The sequence below is a fragment of the Theropithecus gelada genome, chromosome 12 (assembly GCF_003255815.1).
Source record: "Theropithecus gelada isolate Dixy chromosome 12, Tgel_1.0, whole genome shotgun sequence".
NCBI lineage: Eukaryota > Metazoa > Chordata > Mammalia > Primates > Cercopithecidae > Theropithecus > Theropithecus gelada.
Window position 1 is genome coordinate 91,724,203 of NC_037680.1, and position 20,617 is coordinate 91,744,819.

Genomic DNA, 20,617 nt, shown 5'->3' on the forward strand with positions numbered 1-20,617 from the left:
TGTCCCCCAGATCCAGTCTCCGCCATATTCTACTACTCTCTCTTCCCAATATCTTTAAGACTTACTCATTCTTCTCCATTTTTGTTTCTCCAATTTTATTAGTGAGAGTACCCGCTACTTTTTATATTATAATTTCAATAACTGCGTCATTCTTTTTCTTGCTCCAGACTTTCCTTGCCCTGATCTAGCCTTCTGACACTATCTGATTAATATGCACAAAGCTCCATATTTTTATTGCCATGGGTCATTCTTCATTGCTTATGGGATAAAGATATTCCTGTATCTTCACCCTGGTATTTACGACTTTGGGTCTCTTGGTCCAGTTTTACAGATTCAAACTCATTTCCCAGCAGAATCTAATGGAATTTAGGAAAAAGAGGGCATTTCCTTATCTGTTAAGTATCTGATATGCTAAGCACTGCTTGTATTTGGTGGGAAAAACAGACGTAGGTATAGATCCTATGAAGGGAAGACCAGAGGCACAAACATCAAATAAATGCATACTTAGTCAATTACAGTTATAAAGGAGGGCTGGTGTAGGAGCGAAAACTAACCTAGTATAGAGGTTCAGAGAAAGTTCCCTGAAGCAACATAAAACCCTTTGTTCTCACCTTCACAGAATTGTTCATTCTCTTCCTTTCCTTACAAAACTCCCCACTCTTATCCATGCAAATCCAAGTATCCTATTAGTTTTTTTTAAGGACACAGCTTAAGTCCTATTTATGCTATTAAGCTTTACCTGACTTCTCTAGCCTCCAAAAATCTTGCTTTTTTTTTTTTCTAAAAATCTTAGTACATTGATGGTTCTTTGTTCCTGCTCTCACACAAATCCAAGTATCCTATTAGTTTTTTTTAAGGACACAGCTTAAGTCCTATTTATGCTATTAAGCTTTACCTGACTTCTCTAGCCTCCAAAAATCTTGCTTTTTTTTTTTTTTTCTAAAAATCTTAGTGCATTGATGGTTCTTTGTTCCTGCTATCACACTTGATTATTATCACACTTGAAAGTAATAGATTACGGACTTTACAGTTACTATAACTTGATTATCCATGTTTTTAACCTAAGAATCCTGCGTTCTTTTCCTTTAGATTCCATATGATACTATAATAAATAAATATTTGCTTAACAAATAGCTGAGTGTTTTGGGGTGTGCACATCTAGGTGCTAGAAATATATGTAACAAAAGCGAGGACTGCAATCATGGCTGTAATACATTGAGCAACCTTCCTAAAGCTTATGATTAACCTAATTCCACTCTTGTTCATTTGCTTTCAGTTTTATTTGAGCTAAAATTTAATACTCTTTGCACTAACATTGCAGAAAAACTGATTGCTTATTGTTCTGGAAGTTTGGCTACGTTAATACTAACTAATGTTAACAAATTCCATAAAATCCCTAAAGCTAAACCTGCCTATGAAATACACTGGTCCCTGTTATATACCTTCTGGATTATATATTTAATGCCAAGTTTCCACATAAAACCAAAGATAAATCAATAAAATAAAGACCTTAAATTTCAGTTCTTGGATATGTCTCTGAAAGGAATGTAATGTGCTTAATAAAGTTCTGTAATTTTTTTTTCTGATTTTCAGAGCTCTGCTTATCATAAAACCTAAAAACAGCTAATCAAAGCTAACAGGATCCAGTGGAGGTAAGTGAAGTTTTCACAGGAGTTAGGTTCAATTTTGGTCCAAAATTTTTCCAGAATAAACCATGTTACAGCTGTGTAGAGAGGTGTATGAAAGTTTAGGTATGCCATGTGGCGTCATAATTCATTTGTTTCTCTTTGTGGGTTAAATGTCAAAGTACAACACTACTCAAATGGGAGGAATTCCAGCTGATCCACACTTATCCCAGCCCCCACACCCCCTACGATATTACCACTCTTGAAAAGACTATGTTCCAAACAATGATTCAACAATAGGAAGTTCATTTGCCATAGAATCCTTCTGTGTGGTTATCAAAAAGCTTCTCAAACTCCAGGAGTTCCATCTCTTCTATATTCAGAATATCTAACTTCTGCCCTTTGAACATGGTGCCCTTTCAGCAAACATGACAAAATAATAACCTGCACAAAAGGCAACCACTCCGGATTGTATTCCTTTTTTCCACTGACTCGTAAGTAAATTTGAACAGATTTCTTTAAACTTCCAGCCTTCAATTATTGTTGCACCAAATTCATTCATTTGTTCAACAAATATTTGTTGGGTGACTAAGTGCCAGGCAATATTCCAGAGAGTAATTCTGTTAGCTGTGCCAACAGCAAGGTGAGCATCTCTATAGACATGAGTGACTCTGTTTGACAGATAGCATAGAGTAGAAAGAGGATACGGGAAGTAAGAACAAATTAAATCTTGCTTCAACACTTAGTGAGGCCTGTCACTAAAATCTTTGAAAGTAAATGTCTCCATCTGTAAAATAGTACTAGCTCAAAAGCATTTAATAAGTGCCTCAATGTGCAGGCCCTGCTGGGTACTAGGAGTTCAGTGTGGCCCAAAGCAGATAAGGACACTGCCATGATGGGGCTGAATATTGCAAGCATGTTTATGCCCTTTGTTATTGTACCATTGAATCTTATTAGACTGTGTGGTGGTTTTAAAATGTGTCCACAGAATCTTTGGCACTTTTCCTTTCAAAAGGTGGAGCCTAATTCCCTTAAATATGAATCAGGCTGAAGCGCTTATTCTCATGAATAGAATATGGCAGTGTGATGCTCTAAGGCATTTAAGGACAGGACAGAAAAAGGATAGTTTCTGCCTATCTTGGATTGCTTGCTCTGGGGAAAGCCAGTCACCCTGTCTTGAGGACACTCAAGTAGCCTCAAGGCCCAGTAGGGGAGAAGTTGAGGCCTCCCACCAACTGTCAGTGCCAATGCACCAGCCACGTGAGCTATCCACCTTGGAAACAGATCTTCCAGCCCTACTTGAGTTGTTGGATGACTGACGTCCTAGCCCAAATCCTGACTGCAAACTCATGAGATATACCAAGGCAAAGCCATGTGGCTAAGTCACTCTTTAATTTCTGACCCTGGCTGGGTGCGGTGGCTCACGCCTGTAATCCCAGCACTTTGGGAGGCCAAGGCGGGCGGATCACAAGGTCAAGAGATAGAGACCATCCTGGCCATCATGGTGAAAACCCATCTTTACTAAAAATACAAAAATTAGCTGGGCATGGTGGCGCGTGCCTGTAATCCCAGCTACTTGGGAGGCTGAGGCAGGAGAATTGCTTGAACACAGGAAGTGGAGGTTGCAGTGAGCCGAGATCACACCACTGTACTCCAGCCTGGTGACAGAGCGAGACTTTGTCTCAAAAAAAAACAAAAACAAACAAACAAACAAAAATTCTGAGCCCTAGAAAATGGAGGATGATAAATGTTTGTTTATTGTTGTTGCCACTAAATTTTGAGGGGCAAGTTGTTATAGAGCAATAGATAACTAATACAGCCTGTGATGTAAACATCTGGATAAATAACATAAATAAACATTTATGGTGGAAAACTTCACAAACTTCCTTTAGTTTACCTCCTACGCTGGAAAACACAAAATTAAATAACTCTTCACAGACTTCCAATGTTTCCATTACTACAGGATAAAATCTAGACTCCTAGTCTAGTATTCAAAACCCTATATGATGAAACACCACTCAAATTGATCTTTTTTTGTTTTCTTTTTTTTTTAGAAACAGGGTCTTACTCTCTCTTGCCCAGGCCTGGAATGCAGTGATACAATCATGGCTCACTGCAGCCTCGACCTCCCAGGTTCAAGTGATCTTCCCAACTCAGCCTCCCAAGTAGCTGGCACCACAGGCACATACCACCACATATGACTAATTTTTTATTTTTATTTTTTTTGTAGAGATCGTGTCTCCCTGTTTCCCAGTCTACTCTCAAGCAAAACACTCTACTTTGGCTAGACTAATCTACCTATTTTTAGCCAGTTATGCCTGAGAAGCTCTGCCTCCAAGATCTTGATCATGCCACTTCCGCCTCTTGAAAGCCACTTCCTCTTTTTGCATATTGACCTTTTTTCTTCCAAGCTGAATTTAATCCTGCAGTAATTCTTGATTACCCTAATTCACAGCAATCTTTTCCTTTCTAAACATCCAGTAGTTTTCATTGCCAATGCTGCCTACTTAATATTTATTTTCCTATTTGCACAATTGTGACATGTCACTATTAATAAATATTTGAGTTCCCATTATGTGCAAAGTACTGTGCCAAGATCTATACTTAACATTTTTACTTTAATTACATTTAACTTTTTGTTTTTAAAAATATATTATGGCCCGTAATCTATCTCGCGTGTTTCTTCACTTTACAATTCGATTGTAAGCAACCTGAGGTCAGAACACAGTCCTGCTCTTTACAGCCCTAGCTACATCCTTGTAGAATATAAATCTCCAGAAGCATCTTTTTTTTAACCATCTCCATACAGGGCAGCAATTTCAAAATAATGAAAAGATTTTGACATTTCTCATTCTTTTGATAGTTATGAAGCCAGAAGTGCAGTGTTATAAAGCTAGAGTGGGAAGCGCTTGTTTGCATGGACCTGGGTTCCCTGGGCATGTAACTCATCAATGAAGTCATCTTGGAAAAACACCAATTCAGGAACACGTCCTTCCTTAGACACTGCTCCAACAGGACTCTCCGAGAGGAGGTTTGCTCCTCTTCTCAGCTGTCCTAAAAATGTGTCTTCATTATAAGACATGAAGAATGGTGTGAGACTTCTGATATCCTGAGGATCACAGTGAAAGACTGAATGCTGAAAAGAAGGATAGGATGCTGGCAGCCACTGAAAGCCTGCAAGCTAACTCAGGGGAAAGCAAGTTCTTCTCTGTGATTATTCAAAGAATTAAATCCATTCTCTGGTTTGTTTTCACAGTGATGAGCAAGTCAAAAATGCACACTGATCTAAAATTATTTTTAAGTTGAAAAGAAAGGAAAAAGTAGCTCACAAACTTGAAGTAGCATAAGAATCACCTGGCGAGTTCTTCAAAATTTAAACTCTCTGGTCCTCAAAACCATCCCACTCACCACCACCTCCAACTCCACCTCCACCTCCAGATGCCAAATCAGAAAGCCTAGGGTAATACTCTGCCATCTCTCTATTTCAGCAGACGTACTTAGATCATTTTGATTGAGGTAGAGTAGCTGGGTACATATGTTTGTCAATCTCCAAAAGAGAGAAAAGACAAAAGAAAAATTTTGGTAATAGCATGTGATTTCTGTATTATTTTCTCCTTAGTTTGCTCCATTTTCACTTCTCAAATTTCTCCTAAACTGTGTAAATCTTATTTTGGACAGTATGAAATTAGAGGGTTATGGCTAACCTTGCACTGAAAACCTTCATAGTATAAAGAGTAATTCTCTATTTTTAAAAGAAATCTGGATTTTAAAAATCTGAAAAGAAAACGGAGGATTGAAGAATGGGGTGTTTAAAAAGCCTAAGGAAATAGCTAGCTCTGATAGAGAAGTACACAGATTTCTTTTAGCCTCAGTTACTATTTCTCTTGGGCAATCAAGAGATCATGAAAAAGAAGACTGAAGTAGAAGTCTTAACACCAGAATTCCCAATCCAGCCACCAGCTCCTACTCATTAAAACCATCTCCCACACAGCTGCAGGAACACCTTCTAAACTATTGTCTAGTCCCAATGGTCCTGTTGTATTTGTTTGTACACATGTGTGTGCGTGTGTGCCTATGTGTGTGTATTTGCAAGTATTTGGTATACACATAGAAAAAAGTCCTAGCAAATGTACACTGAAATGTTAACAATGGTTCTCTTTAGAGGGTGAGATTATGCCGGACTTCCATTTTTTACAATATACCACTCATATCTCATTATTCAATTTTTAATAATGAGCATGTATATCTAGAGTCAGAAAAATCTCTAAACATTTTAAAATAAAACTAATTTAGTTAAAAAAAAATCCAATGGCTTCTCATCACCTTTAAAATAAAATCTAGGCCTGATGCGATGGCTCACACCTGTAATCCGCCCCAACACTTTGGGAGGCTGAGGTGGGTGGATCACTTGAGGTCAGGAGTTCGAGAACAGCCTGGCCAACATGGTGAAACCCTGTCTCTACTAAAAATACAAAAATTAGCTGGGCATGATAGTGTGCACCTGTAGTCCCAGCTCCTTGGGAGGCTGAGACAGGAGAATTGCTTGAACCCGGGAGGCAGAAGTTGTAGTAAGCCGAGATCACACCACTGTGCTCCAGTCTGGGCGACAGTGCAAGACTGTCTCAAAAAATAGAAACAAAGTCTAATACTTTTGGTTTGGACCAAACAGCCTTATCTCTCAGTCCTCAGCAAGCATCTTCCCCTTTCAGGCAAAAGAGATTCCAAATTCCTGGCACATCTAACTCTTTCACATTCTGTGTCCTCACTCACGTAAGCTGCTTTCTGGAAGAAATGGAACGACACTGGTTATCTAACTGAAAAACTCCTACTCATTCTTCAAGACTCATGCTAAGTCTTAGCACTGAACTCCACATTGGAGCTAAGAAAAAAGAAAAGTTGGTAACCCTGATCCTGTTTTTACTTTAAATATTGATATTTTGTTCATCATAAAGTTTTGTATTAATTTTTATTTTGTAAAATACTCTCTTGAACTATCATTGATCTTGATCACTGAGTTTTTTCAAACCCTCTAATTTTGTACTGCACTTGCCTTGGTCCCAGGCAAAGTTGCTGACTCCAACCTCTTTGCTTCTGTCTTGGACCTACCTCCACTGTGGAATTTTTCACATTGCAATAGTTTCTGATATACTTATTGCTCTCCTATAGGCTTGATTGCTGTGAGGGCTCATGGCTTTCTTAATTAGTGCTTAATAGATGCAACAGGCGCCCTTTAAATATGTGATGATGGCAAGAATAAATGTGAAACTTTAATAATGTCTCTTAAAATTTCTTATTTTTGTTGCCATTTTTGAGATGGAGTTTCACTCTTGTTGCCTAGGCTAGAGTGCAATGGTATGATCTCAGCTCACTGCAACCTCTGCCTCCTGGGTTCAAGCAGTTCTCCTGCCTCAGCCTACCAAGTAGCTGGGATTACAGGTGCCCACCCCCAGGCCCAGCTAATTTTTTGTATTTTTAGTAGAGTTGGGGTTTCACCATGTTGGCCAGGCTGGTCTCGAACTCCTGACCTCAGGTGATCCACCCAGCTCAGCCTCCCAAACTGCTGGGATTATAGGCATGAGTCATGGCACCTGGCCCCATAAAGTATCTTAAAATTTCTGAGCCTCAGTTTCCTCATCTGACAAATGATGACAAGATGCTAGATTATCTTCATGATACTCAAGGATAGGTGCTATACTCTAAACATATATAGTATCATAAATAATACAGTATAGAAAATAATGTCCAACACTTTTATAGCTCTTACCATATAGCAGGCACTAATCTAAGTATACCAAGGTTTTGTTTAGCTTAGTTTTGTTTCATTTTTGCTATTTACTTTTCAGATCCTGGCTAATGTAAATCTGACATTAGCCAGGCATGTTGGCTAATGTAACCTGTAGTACCTGTAACCCCAGCTACTCAGGAGGCTGAGGCAGGAGAATCACTTGAACCCGGGTGGCAGAGGTTGCAGTGAGCCGAAATCGTGCCACTGCACTCCAGCCTGGGTGACAGAGAGAGACTCCATCTCAAAAAAATATATATGTTATAAAGATATTATAAATATTCAACCATTCATCTTTACTTATCGGATAGACTTGGACATTAGTGCTCCCTATCTGACAGGAGGCCCTGTCTGAGAAAAGGCCCTCTGCTCTTATGAAGGAAAGAGAAAAGGAGTAAAAAGCCAAGAGACATTTGTACGGCCAATTTCACTGAGACAATCACCTTTGGGAAGCTTGCCAGGTAGATCACACAATGTAGGGATGATACAGGATGGAGAGAAAATACCCTTCCTTACTCTTAATTTTTCTACTTGTTAAAATTAAGTTTTATTGTACTTCAGATATTTCCTATTCTCTGATGCAATTCTGTATACTGAGCCTAAGAGGGTATTAGTTGAGAAATCTTGTCATCGTGTTAGCTGGAATTAGGGCGTGGCCATCCACATTGCATGAGAATCAGGCCAGGATCTGGGGGAGATGGACCACTGGCAGCAGGAGCTGTAGTCATCCCTGTGAGTGAGTGATTGCAGCCGTGTCCACATCTGCCTCCCCTCTGTGTGCTTCAGGCAGCTCTGCACGGGACACTGGAGGAAACAGGGTCCCAATCAAATCCCAATCTCAGTTTCTATGGCTTCCACAGAATTTATCTCCAGGTTGGTATTTGAAGGGTCAGTAATGTTTCCCAAAAAGTCACTGACTACAATCTGCTGATGGAGGAAGTACAAGATGGGTCTTTGGCCGTGAAATTCAAAAGCTGTTCCAAAATTTTCTGAAAGTTCTTAAGCAAGAAGTAGGCAGTTAAATCTCCTACACAAAAATCTCTCCTACATATTTGGAACTCTTTCATATTTGTGATGGAAATTCCCAGGTGGATCTTGCTGGGAAGGAGTGATGGAGCTTTACATTCATTTTCTTTCCCCCCATATGGGCATTATAGACATTATTTTGATCCCATAGTCAGATTTACCTGTATCTGAAAAGTAAATAGCAAACCAAAACAAACTAGCTCCTTGTCCCTTACCCATCTCAGACTCACATCGAGTTTTTCTTACTATCATTGGGTGAATTTTGTAATCCAGTCCCCCATATCCGTCTTCCAAATTGTATCAGATTCTGACCTGTTGCATTGCGACTTTGTTCCCTGTTAGGAATCATGCAGTACCTTGTGAGTACGGTGGTATGATGTGATTTCTGCTATTAATGTACTATCCATCCAATGAGTGAGTCAAGATTGAAGCATCAAACACTCAAAGACCTTTATAAGCCAATACTTCAACAAGAGAGATATAAAGGAAAATTGATTGGGGTTTGAGTGATCAGACAAGGCTAAATGGGAATGCCTTGGATGTGAGCTTGGCTTTTAACTGGCATTCAGGCAGAAATATAAGGACATGCCTCAACGTGGGAGTGAGAATGAGAGATGTGGAGGACATTCAGACACTTCCTCCTTAAGCACAGGCATTCTACTGCAGAACAGCATGAACACAAAGTTGGAAGAATCCTGAATTTGAAGGTCTTGAAAGTCAGACAATGAGAAGGTGAAACCTAATGGGCTCAAACAGTATTTTAGGAAGATTATTTGATGATGAAACATGGAAAGAGTTGGAGGTAGGTGCGCACACACACGCGCGCGCACACACACACACACACGCACGCACTTTTACAGTCACAAAGCTATGAAGCAATCCAAGCATGAGACAATGGGATCTTGAACCAAGGGGTGGCAGGAAGGATGGAAGGGCAGAGTAACTCTGCGACACATTGCACAGATGGATTCTGACTTGCATGCCAGCGGTTATGGGAGGTAAAGGAAGGGAGTAGTCAAGGATGATTCAGATGTTTCCAACCTGAAAGACTAACTAGTGTTGCTGGTACTCATGAGAATGCAGAAACTGGATTGGGCAATCCACGGCAAAAGACAAATGATGATGAATCCTGAGCTTCTCAGAACAACAACAACAAAAAACCTACGGAGATTCTGAGCCAATCAAGATAGCAAACAAAATTATTTCCTGTGGGTCCCTCAGTTTTCATCATTAGCTCATGGGCGTGCTGGAGAGCAGGGTGCAGCCTGGAATCCTGCACTCGTGCCCTTGTCCTCACTTCCCTGAAAACATACCACAGGAAAAGTCAGCAGCAAGAGCGACGCCAGAACACACCTCACTCCTCTGACTTTCACAGCCCTCATCAGTGAGACGCCCCGCAGGCTCTTTCAACATGAAGATCGTACAATAGCTCCTCTTACCAATTCAGGCACTGGAGTCATGACAACATGCATGGATCCCACAAAACCACTTGCTGATCAACAATTTCAATCTTCCTTCTCACATTTTTTTTCCCCAGAGCTACTAACAAGTAGAAAAACAACTTGAGTTCATGTTTACAGCAATGCTCAATATATGATAGTGCTAATAAGTGGTATGAGGAAGAAAAATGAGTTACTGTAATGAACCAGACCTCAGGACTGCCATCGGTGGCACCCATGACCTAAATAAAACCACCTGTCTGCAGGTATCTTGTTCAAAAATCCAGGCTCCAGCACATAATAACCATGTGAACATCGGTAAATTACTTAACGCATTTTTCTGTCTCAATTTTCTCATCTTTAAAATAGGGACAATCCTATTGCATGGCCCAAAGAAATGATGTGAGTATTAACTAAGGCATGCAAAGTACTCAGCCCAGTGTCTGACACATAGTAAAGCCTTCAATAAATGTTCATCCCTGTTATTACTTTTATGCATCCCTGAAGATAAAGGGTATACTTTGGAGGCAAAAAAAAGTCATGCCAAAAATGTTGGACATCCTTGCATTTACCAAAGCTGTTGAGTAACATCTGGATGGGTGCTATTTAGTATAACTCTGTGATAATATAAATCTGGATATAATTCAGTTTGTGGATGGCTCCTGCCTTCCACCAGTCCTGATTTTCAAATGTGAGATGGGCTGAATTTCTTATCCGCAGAGAGCCCAGGAATGTTAGAAAGTGACAGCCTTGAGATAGTTGGGGCTTAATGCAATGTATGGTCATATTTGCACAGTATGATTTCCATTGCACTTTTAGAGGTATTTAGGGAACAATAGAAAAACATTGTTTTTCAGTAACTTCACAAAAGTGTGACTTCCTATTTGACATGACTACTTTTGTTTGGAGTCTACTTATCTGATTCTGTCAGGGTTTTACTGTACTTGAAAAATAGTTGCATAGTAATTAGGGACGGCTTGCCTGAACATTCATGGGTATGTATGTATTAAAGGGAGACAAAATAAGCTTGCTGCATGTTACAGCTTGGCTTAGTCTAAGTGTGTCTTGTGGAGATTTGTGCTGTTTTGTTGGCCCTTGTTCCTAAACAGGGTTTTTCGGCTTTAACATTTGCCTCTTGACAAGCTGCTGCATGTGGAGATTGTAAGAGATTGAAACTACTTCAAACTTGGCACCTCAGCTCATTTCTTCCCTGTTTGAATGAGAAGAATTAGGGCCTGCCTGCCAGGCTTAAAAGGTTTTCTTTACCTGGGATTTATTATTTGCAGAGGCTAGTTACCTAAGCCGTTTGTTGCAACACAAAAGGGAGTGAGTGAAGTCAGGTGATGTTGGGAATATGTATGTTATCTGGACCAGCACCCCTGGTGTCAGGGATTGCAGCTGGTTCCCTCTCATCAAAAATGCAGACTTCTCCAGATGCCCCACAATCAAAAAGACTATGAAGGGAATCCTTTAACTTGCTAATTATAATTGTTCTAAATGAGTTATCAAGTCCTACAGACCTGCCCGGCTCCTCTGGGAACAGAATGTACCCACAGTATCACAGAACAGAAGTTGTTGTGGGATCCATGCATGTTGTCATGACTCCAGTGCCTGAATTGGTAAGAGGAGCTATTGTACAGTCTTCATGTTGAAAGAGCCTGCGGGGCATCTCACTGATGAGAGTTGTGAAAGTCAGAGGAGTGAGGTGTGTTCTGGCGTCGCTCTTGCTGCTGACTTTTCCTGTGGTATGTTTTCAGGGAAGTGAGGGCGAGGGCATGAGTGTAGGATTTCAGACTGCACCCTGCTCTCCTGCACACCCATGATCTAATGATGAAAACTAAGGGACCCACCACGGCTGAGTTTCATCTAGAGGTGGATTCTAGAGTTCCATCTTCGCTTCTCTATTGCCCCACTAGCACGGTAGCCCACAAGTGATTTTAACTCTATTAAAGAGGACCTAATTTCTATGATACTTCAGCTACAATGATTCATGAAGAATTAGTTGGACACAGGTAGCATTGAATATTAATAGTTAGGATAACTCTTAATACATACATTGGAATGCACCTACTCCCCATATTTCTTGATTTCATAATTGAGACAAAGCAGGGGTGCTTCTATTCCTAGTTTCTAATTTTAGTTCACTTTTACAAAATGTAAATGATGCAATGTGAAAAATTAGTACTGACTAACAGATGTAAGAAATGTGAGTTCATGAGCTTAAAACCAGATTCTGGAGCCAGACTGCTTGGTTTCAAATCCTGACACCACTACTTATTAACTGTACCATCTTGGTCAAGTTACTTAATTTCTCTGTGCATTAGTTTTCTTAACTGAGATGAATAATACAGTCACCACCTTACTAAGTGTCTGGTATACAGTATGAGATCAAGAAATATTTTTATTATGATGAATTATTGGCCAATTGTAATCTTTCAGCATAAAAGACATATATGAGAAACAAAGAAAAACAAGAGCAATTTTAAAAAACAGGATAAAAGCATCTAAATCTAAACTGACATCTCAAAGTTATTCTCTTTCTACTACAAAAGCGGGGGAAAAGGCCAGGTTTGGTGGCTCACGCCTGTAATGCCAGCACTTTGGGAGGCCGAGGCGATGGATCACGAGGTCGGGAGTTCAAGACCAGCCCGACCAAGATGGTGAAACACCGTCTCTACTAAAAATACAAAAATTAGCCGGTGTGGTGGCAGGTTGCCTGTAATCCCAGCTACTTGGGTGGCTGAGGCAGAGTATTGCTTGAACCTGGGAAAATTGCTAGTTAGCATATTAACTATTTAAGAGTATTTGTCCTACTTATATGATATTCCTGAAGCCCATGCTACTTAAGATACGTACAAATATATAAATGGATTATTTCTGAGGCCCATGCTACTTAAGATATGAACGAACATATAAACTCCAACAGTATACGATGGAGCCAATCTGTTATAAATAGCTAATATACACATAATATGAAGAGAGCAAAATTATGCTATTTTTATGAACAATCTAATAAAATCTCATCAATAACTCAAATGACTTGAGAAAAAATCATTTAGAAATAAAGTACTATTGGCCGGGTGTGGTGACTCACGCCTGTAATCCCAGCATTTTGGGAGGCCAAGGTGGGCGAATCACGAGGTCAGGAGATCGAGACCATCCTGGCTAACACGGTGAAATCCCGTCTTTACTAAAAATACAAAAAAAAATTAGCCGGGCGTGGTGGCGGACACCTGTAGTCCCAGCTACTCGGGAGGCTGACTCAGGAGAATGGTGTGAACCCGGGAGGCAGAGCTTGCAGTGACTTGAGATCACGCCACTATACTCCAGCCTGGGTGACAGAACGAGACTCCGTCTCAACAAAACAAAACAAAACAGAAATAAATTACTATTTAAATGTAAGGAATTATTTATTCTAGCACCAAGAGTTCAAATGCTTTCCACTAACTGAATTAACATTTTCTTTTGAATTAGCCTATTGTGCATGATTCATGTAAATTCTGCTTTGGTTCTCATCTGATTTCTTAGAACTGGGTGATTCAAAAACACTGTAATTATTTTTAAAAGTCACTAACTTTTTACTCTCTTTACAAAATAACTCAGCATTGTCTTCTTTTACATAGCAAATTACCGCAATTTTTGTGAAATACAATCTGATTTATAGAAATTTGATTTACAAGAAGCTTTTTAGGAGATGGCTGCTTTGTGAAGCAAGAAGCATCTGGTTTGACTTTTCCTCCTCTTTTAAGAAAACTGGCTTCACAGGGAAAAAACAAAAACAAAAACAGCATTCGTCAAACCGCTGGGGTTAAAACCCTCATCCCCCTCAGTTTTGAGGACTTTTCTTAGTCCTTTCTACTTTTTCATTCTGGATCCAAAAGAAAATAACGGAGTGTCAGGCATTCTGCCCATTTTACAACTTGACAGTTACTAAATGTAACTGAAAGAGCACTAATTAGAGAACAATCTTCTCTTGAACTAAATGTGTTGACACACTTACACCCCTCAAATATCAGCCCTAAAGAGAGAGAAGAGATGTGTATACTACTCTGGATTTTCATTTGTTCAGTTGATCAAATACAAGACTACGGTTTCCATTACAAAAGTAAAGAATGATGTAGCGCTAGGTTGCTGCTTGTTTGTGTTGTGCATATCATGGCAAAATGCATGAAATGAATAATCAATGGGTCAAAATTTTAAAAAGCCTAAAATATTTTCTGGCTTCTACAAGCTTCGTATTTTTCTACATAATATTACAAACTCAACTTGCTGACCAACTTGAAAATCTAGGGTAAAAAACACACAAATTGTTCGTATTGATCCTTCCAAGTGAAAACACTATACAAAAAAAAAAAAAAAAAAATTGAAATGAAACACTAAAGTGGTACCAAAATAAATTTTAACTAGAATCTGAAAATTAGGGAAAGAAACAAATTTCATTTACTTACAAGTTGGTTTTGCAGTTGGAGGAAATTTGGTCCGGGTGATAGCCAAAATTATGAAAATAATAACTGGCCATAAGATCAAGACAAGTGTCCAAAGCTGCAACATAATGGTAGAAAAAACGGTTAGTTTTATTGTTGAACCAAAGATTTTTAAGACCTGACTACAAAAAATGTGTCATACTATAATATTTCAACACAAGCTGAATATTTGACCAACTGTAGATATTATTAATAAAAAATGAATGATTTTTTAAATATGTAAAAGACCTGTAAATGCACAGAAGAATGATTTTTCCAGGCTTAAAACCACGAAATAATCTTCTGAAGACTTCTTTTGGATCACCTCTCGTGACTGCCCCAATCATGATTATATTAAAATTAAACCTGATTGGTTACTTCATTCCTTAAAAATCCTTTAGAATTTCCCACTTCCCTTGGATAAGACACAATGTTCTAAACAGGGCATACGGAACCCAAAGTAATTTCAACCTATGCCTATTTTAGCCTTTTCAATGTCAGCATTCTACGCTCTGTCATAAAGACTGGTGTGTGACATGGGTCATGACCCATAAATAATGTTGAATAAATGAACCTAAGAATGGACCAACGGAGAAATAATTGAGTCAATGAGTGAGGGAGTAAAAAGGAACTTCAAGTCCCATGTAGTTCCACGTACTCCTTAATGTCTTGCGTGTCTGCTTCTATCATAGAATTTACACTGTTATAATGATTTTTTTTGCCCACTTCCCAAATAAACTGGCCGTTCATTTATGGTAGGGGCAGTGTCTTATTGATACCTAAATTTCTACCACTAGATGAAAACTAGATGCTCAAAAACACATACTGCATTGAAATTGCTTTTTTTTTTTTTTTTTTTTTTTTGAGATGGAGTCTTGCTCTGTCGCCCAGGCTTGGAGTGCAGTGGCACGATCTTGGCTTGCTGCAACCTCTGCCTCCCAGGTTCAAGCAATTCTCTGCCTCAGCCTCCTGAGTAGCTGGGGTTACAGGCACCCGCCACCATGCTTGGCTAATTTTTGTATCTTTATTAGATATGAGGTTTTGCTATCTTGGCCAGGCTGGTCTTGAACTCCTGACCTTGTGATCCACCTGCCTTGGCCTCCCAAAGTGCTGGGATTACAGGTGTGAGCCACCGCACCCGGCCTGAAATTTCTATTAGAGAATTTCACTTTAAGTAGTTTATGAGCTGGTTTTCCTCCCCATGTAGATATGATTCAGTTTGAAAAACACTAACTGCTTAATATTTTATAGATCTATATAATTGGCTCCAGAGCCATGAAAAACACATATTCACAAGAACATTAACTGTGATATGCAAATAGTTATGGTGTTCAAACCACACCACAGGGACAAATTTTGCATATACTTAATAAAGTGAAACTTGGAACTGCGTTTCTGTATAGTTTTGTGGTCAGACTTACCTTTCCTCTCCTACTTTTCAGAGACAATTTGCTTCAGCCAAATCTCAAACAATCTACCTGGAGCTCTTCCATTCACCAAAGCAATCCAAACCCCATAAATTACTCATCCTTAAATAGCTCCTAATGTACATTTGCTACTAAAATCTCCATTGCACGTCCAAGAGTGCTGCTCTCCTCGCTGGTAGGCCTGTCTCATCAGCTTCTTAGACTTTGGGTATAAGGGTAAGTTTTCAAAAATGGAAGTTCACTATAGATCCAAGGAATCCAGAGGCACTGGGTTTGATCAGAGCTTGAAAAGCACCCATACAGACTGAACAACTTAATCTAAAACAGTGCTTCTCAAACATTTGGGTGGACTCCAAATCAACTTGGGATCTTGTAAACATACAGATTATGGTTCAGAAGATCTGAGGTGGGGGCTGAGATTCTACATTTCTAAGAGGCTCCCGGGTAGGTGATGCTGACACAGCTGATCCGTGGACTGCACCTTGAGGAGAGTGGATGTAGATGTATGCCACCCTGCCTATCTAACAGGAGTGTTCACAAAGTCCTGGAATATTTTTGTTGGAAAGTTTCTTTGGGATCACCTAATGAAGAGAATTCAGGACGTTTGTAAATTTGAATGGGAGAAAAAGAGGTTATATATTTATTTTATCTAGCTTGTTATTAACATTTAGTATTTCCATTAATGACGAATGTAGGGAATGAACCACAGTGTTGTTAGAAGTACCTGTGACTTTGTCACTAATAGAAATTATGGATATTTAAAAATCACATTAGAGTTGTTGCAGATACCTTAAAGTGCTATTTATACTCATTACTACATTAAAATTAGTTATGAATTCACCACTAGACCTTTGATTTAATGCATAATAAGGAGACACACATATTACCATATCATAAATTTGCTTTTTTTTCTTTGAGACGGAGTCTTGCTCTGTCGCCAGGCTGGAGTGCAATGGTGCGATCTCAGCTCACTGCAACCTCTGCCTCCTAGGTTCAAGCAATTCTCCTGCCTCAGTCTCAAGAGTAGCTGGGACTACAGGCGTGTGCCACCATGCCCAGCTAATTTTTGTATTTTTAGTAGAGATAGGGTTTCACAATGTAGCCCAGGATGGTCTCAATCTCTTAATCTCGTGATCTGCCTGCCTTGGCCTCCCAAAGTGCTGGGATTACAAGCGTTAGCCACCGTGCCCAGCCAAATTTGTTTTTTTAATACTCTGATAACTGAATTTCAGTATAATTGGTTTTATTTATAATCCTTTTTATTTTGTTTTACATGATGAATTTTAAAACATTATTCTTAAAGAGGCTGTAGGTTTGACCAGACTGCCAAAGCCATCCTAAGGTCCTGTAATCTGATCCAACTCTTATTTTGTATTTTCCAGGTGCAGAAAGTTAGCATAACTTGTCCAAAGTCATATATCCAATTGTGAGGCAGAGCAGGGAACAAGGATCTGAATCCCAAGATATATAGGAGGCCAGAATTTTTTTTTTATATAATTATCGTACTGTTCTGAGCAGCAAATAAGAAAGCATTACAGAAATTATATTGCAAAAATATGAGTGCTACAGAAATGTAAGATGTGTTATTATTCTAGCCTCATCTCTGATTTATTTTGAAATTAGAGATTGTTCTTTAAAGATCCTGGATACAAGGTATCATCTTTATTTTATGTTTCTCATTTGAAATGTAGAGTAGAAAGAATTAAGGTTAAAAAATTAATGTTTGTGGATTTATCAGTTTTGTATTTGAGGCCATAGTTATTCTTTAAGGAAAGTATTCATCTGAGTAGCCTTGATGCCCCATAGCTACTTTAAGGAACATCTATTCATTTTCTATGGCAACTTCATGAGAATTCAGTGACTGAGATCAACTATACCAACATATCCACATTCAGATAAGGGGCATATATTGTATGGTATGTTTAAGTTGTCTTTTGCTTGATCTAATTTGTTGATTTCATGAGGATGTTTTGGTGAGTCTTAAAATTAATTTTAAACATGTTTTGAATCCAGACAAAAATGTAATATATACCAGAGACGTTTACGGCATTTTAGACTCTGTTGAAGGCAAAAACCACAGCCAGCCTATAAACAAATCTATTATTACAAGATTTCCCTGGGATTTCAGGTCAGGGAAAGGTTTAGAGAACATTTCTGCATACTGCATTTTAGAGGGATAATAAATACAAAGCCCTCTATACTACGGTCTCACAAATGTTAAGCTTGACAGGTTAATCACAAAAGCAAGAAATAAATAAAATTTAAATTTTCATAGCAGCAGTGTTGTTCACAACACCATTTTAAATATGATTATAAGCAACCTAGAAGCAAATGCGGTGTCAAGGATTCAAACTCTAAACCAATGAGCCATGACTTTTTTCTGTTTGTTTAGAGAAAGGGATAATATATTAATTTGACACACATAGACATCGGAGCTACTTGAGATGCTTGAGGAAAGCAGTGTTTAAAGGTTTCATATTTTTGCTTAGCGTGTAATTATTTTACACTGTCTATACATCTCCTTGGCATTCCACCCCCCTATACTGTTGGCATCAAAGGGTATGTGCACACTAAATAGTGTATAATTCCTTAGTGGGCCAGGGCATTGGTATCCTTTTATTTCTCCAGGATTTATTTTCTACTCACATGTACCATTCTGTTCTCTTTTTCTTCTTCTTTTCCTGAAAAATTCAATCCAAAAGTCCATAGGTAGGTCTAGCAAGGTAAGTGTACATACTAGTACTTGGGGAGCCACAGCGACCCAGTGAGGGAAGTGGGGACTTAGAAGGGTGAAGAGGACATGGGCACTGAAGCAGTGAGATGTGGGGTGTCAGAGCCCAAGTGGGGTGAAGAAGGTGTCAGTGCAAGAAGACAGGACAGAGGCAGTGGCAGGCGATTGATTTCATAAGAGCAGGTTGATGATAAAAGTAGATATATCCCCCATTAGGGGAGTCAGGCTTCCCACTATCCATCAGGGGAGTTATAACAATTGGAGAAGAAGGAAACTAGAATGAACTTGGTAGTGTTGGGTTAGAATGAGCAAAGTGGGCATAAACTCCTAATTCCCAAGTGTATAAAGAGACATAAAATGTAGATTAAAATGCGTGTGTGTATGATTTATTTTTTACTTTCTGGTTCCACAATTTATTTCTGCCTCATTGTATACCTTCTTTGTCCAATTCCTGAAAACACCTATTTTTCAAAAAAATCCTAGCTTCTTTTAGTAGACAACTGAGTGCTAGGTGTGATCATTGCTAGTGGGGTCTCACTATTTTCAATACTCGACATAGCTAAAGATGATATGTAGAAGATAGAGAGAGATGATACAAAAGGATAGATAGTTATATAGCTTGCTTGATTGATTGATGTAGACAGGTAGGTAGGTAGATTGATAGAAGCATGATGGATTTACTACAAAGGGATTGGCAATGAATGATGAGGACACATCCAAGAATACAGATACCAGCCTGTGGCTGCATTTAAACGTTAAAATATATTTGAAAATAAAATATATTTAATTAAGCAAACTAGGAATCCATGAATCTCTGCTGATGGAAACAAACACATAGGTAAACATAAACAAATTGAAAGCTTAATGAGGAATGCAGCACGTACCTACAAAATATTTCCCTACAAAATTGTCATCACGCACAACCTAATGTGATGAAATGGAAAAAAGAGGATCATTTCTCTGACATTCTTGCCAAAGATGAATAATAACCTGACTCAAAAAATAAAGAAACAACCGATACTTTACAAGACAATTGGTCATGAAGGTTTGAAAGTGTCAGGGTCGTGAAGGTCAAGGAAAAATTGAGAAACTGTTACAGACTAAAGGAGACGAGAGCCATGAAAACTAGATGCAGCACGTAATTCTAAACTGGATCCTTTTGCTGTACAAAGGCCACAGTTCCAACAACTGGTGAACCTTGAGTCTAAGGATTTGATGGTGGTATTTAGCTATGTTTATTTTGTAGAAAATTTACATTAAAGTATCTGGGGGTAATGGAGCACCCATCTCAAATTGTTCTAAAAAACAAAAAAAAAGTTATTTGCACTGTTCTTGCAACATTTCTTTAAATTTGTTTCAAAATAAAAAGTTTAGAAATTATTTAAAAGATTTCTGCATTTCTTTTTGAAAATCCAGACTAATTTTTAAAAGAATGCAAAAGATGAAGCAACAGAAAAAGAGAGAAACACAAGCTTCACATCTAGAAACTCTATCCCGTTGCATGGAAGTATTGAGGTTTGGAGAATTAATGATAACGTCAGGGCACATTTCAGTGACCTTGCAGTCACTAAGTCATGAACTCAAAATTACAACTTTAAATCTTAAGCAATTCCTGGAATTAATCAAATGTAGATTCATTGCAATTTTTTCATTTAAAGCTAATCTGCAGTATCTATTAATGAAATCAAATTATCTAGTAATATTTTCCTCTGCACCTGCTAAGAACTATTATTTCAAGTATTTACAAATTTCAAAAACCCGATGTTCAAAAAAATTTGGGCAAAGCGTATAATTTCAACTTTAGAATATCACTACTTTATTACGTTGTCGGAACCCTTTATTCTAATGAATGCTAGTCTATCTGATTCTATTTTTGTCTACCATTGTTATTATCTTACCATTTTCACTAAACAGTAAAGAAAATAAGATACAGGTGAATTTTAAGTAAACAAGTCTAACTATATATTTTTAAAATTATATGAAACTAAACTACTGTTTGGAGACTCTGTGAATTTAATTACTGCATCTTATTATCCTAGAGCAGAAGTAACAGACTGGCGGTAGAAAGATCACATCAGACTCACAGAGCGGTTTTGTTTCTTGCACACGGTTTTGTTATTGTTT

The 20,617-nt window shown here is 38.5% G+C and overlaps 1 protein-coding gene across 1 annotated transcript in view; it reads right to left on the bottom strand.

Moving 5' to 3' along the window:
- Positions 1-20,617, bottom strand: part of ABCA12 (ATP binding cassette subfamily A member 12) — a 209,334-nt gene that overhangs the window by 170,778 nt on the left and 17,939 nt on the right. The window contains exon 2 of the mRNA XM_025404754.1: positions 14,321-14,414. Within this exon, the coding sequence (XP_025260539.1) occupies positions 14,321-14,414 (94 nt within the window). The remainder of the gene's footprint in view (positions 1-14,320; positions 14,415-20,617) is intronic.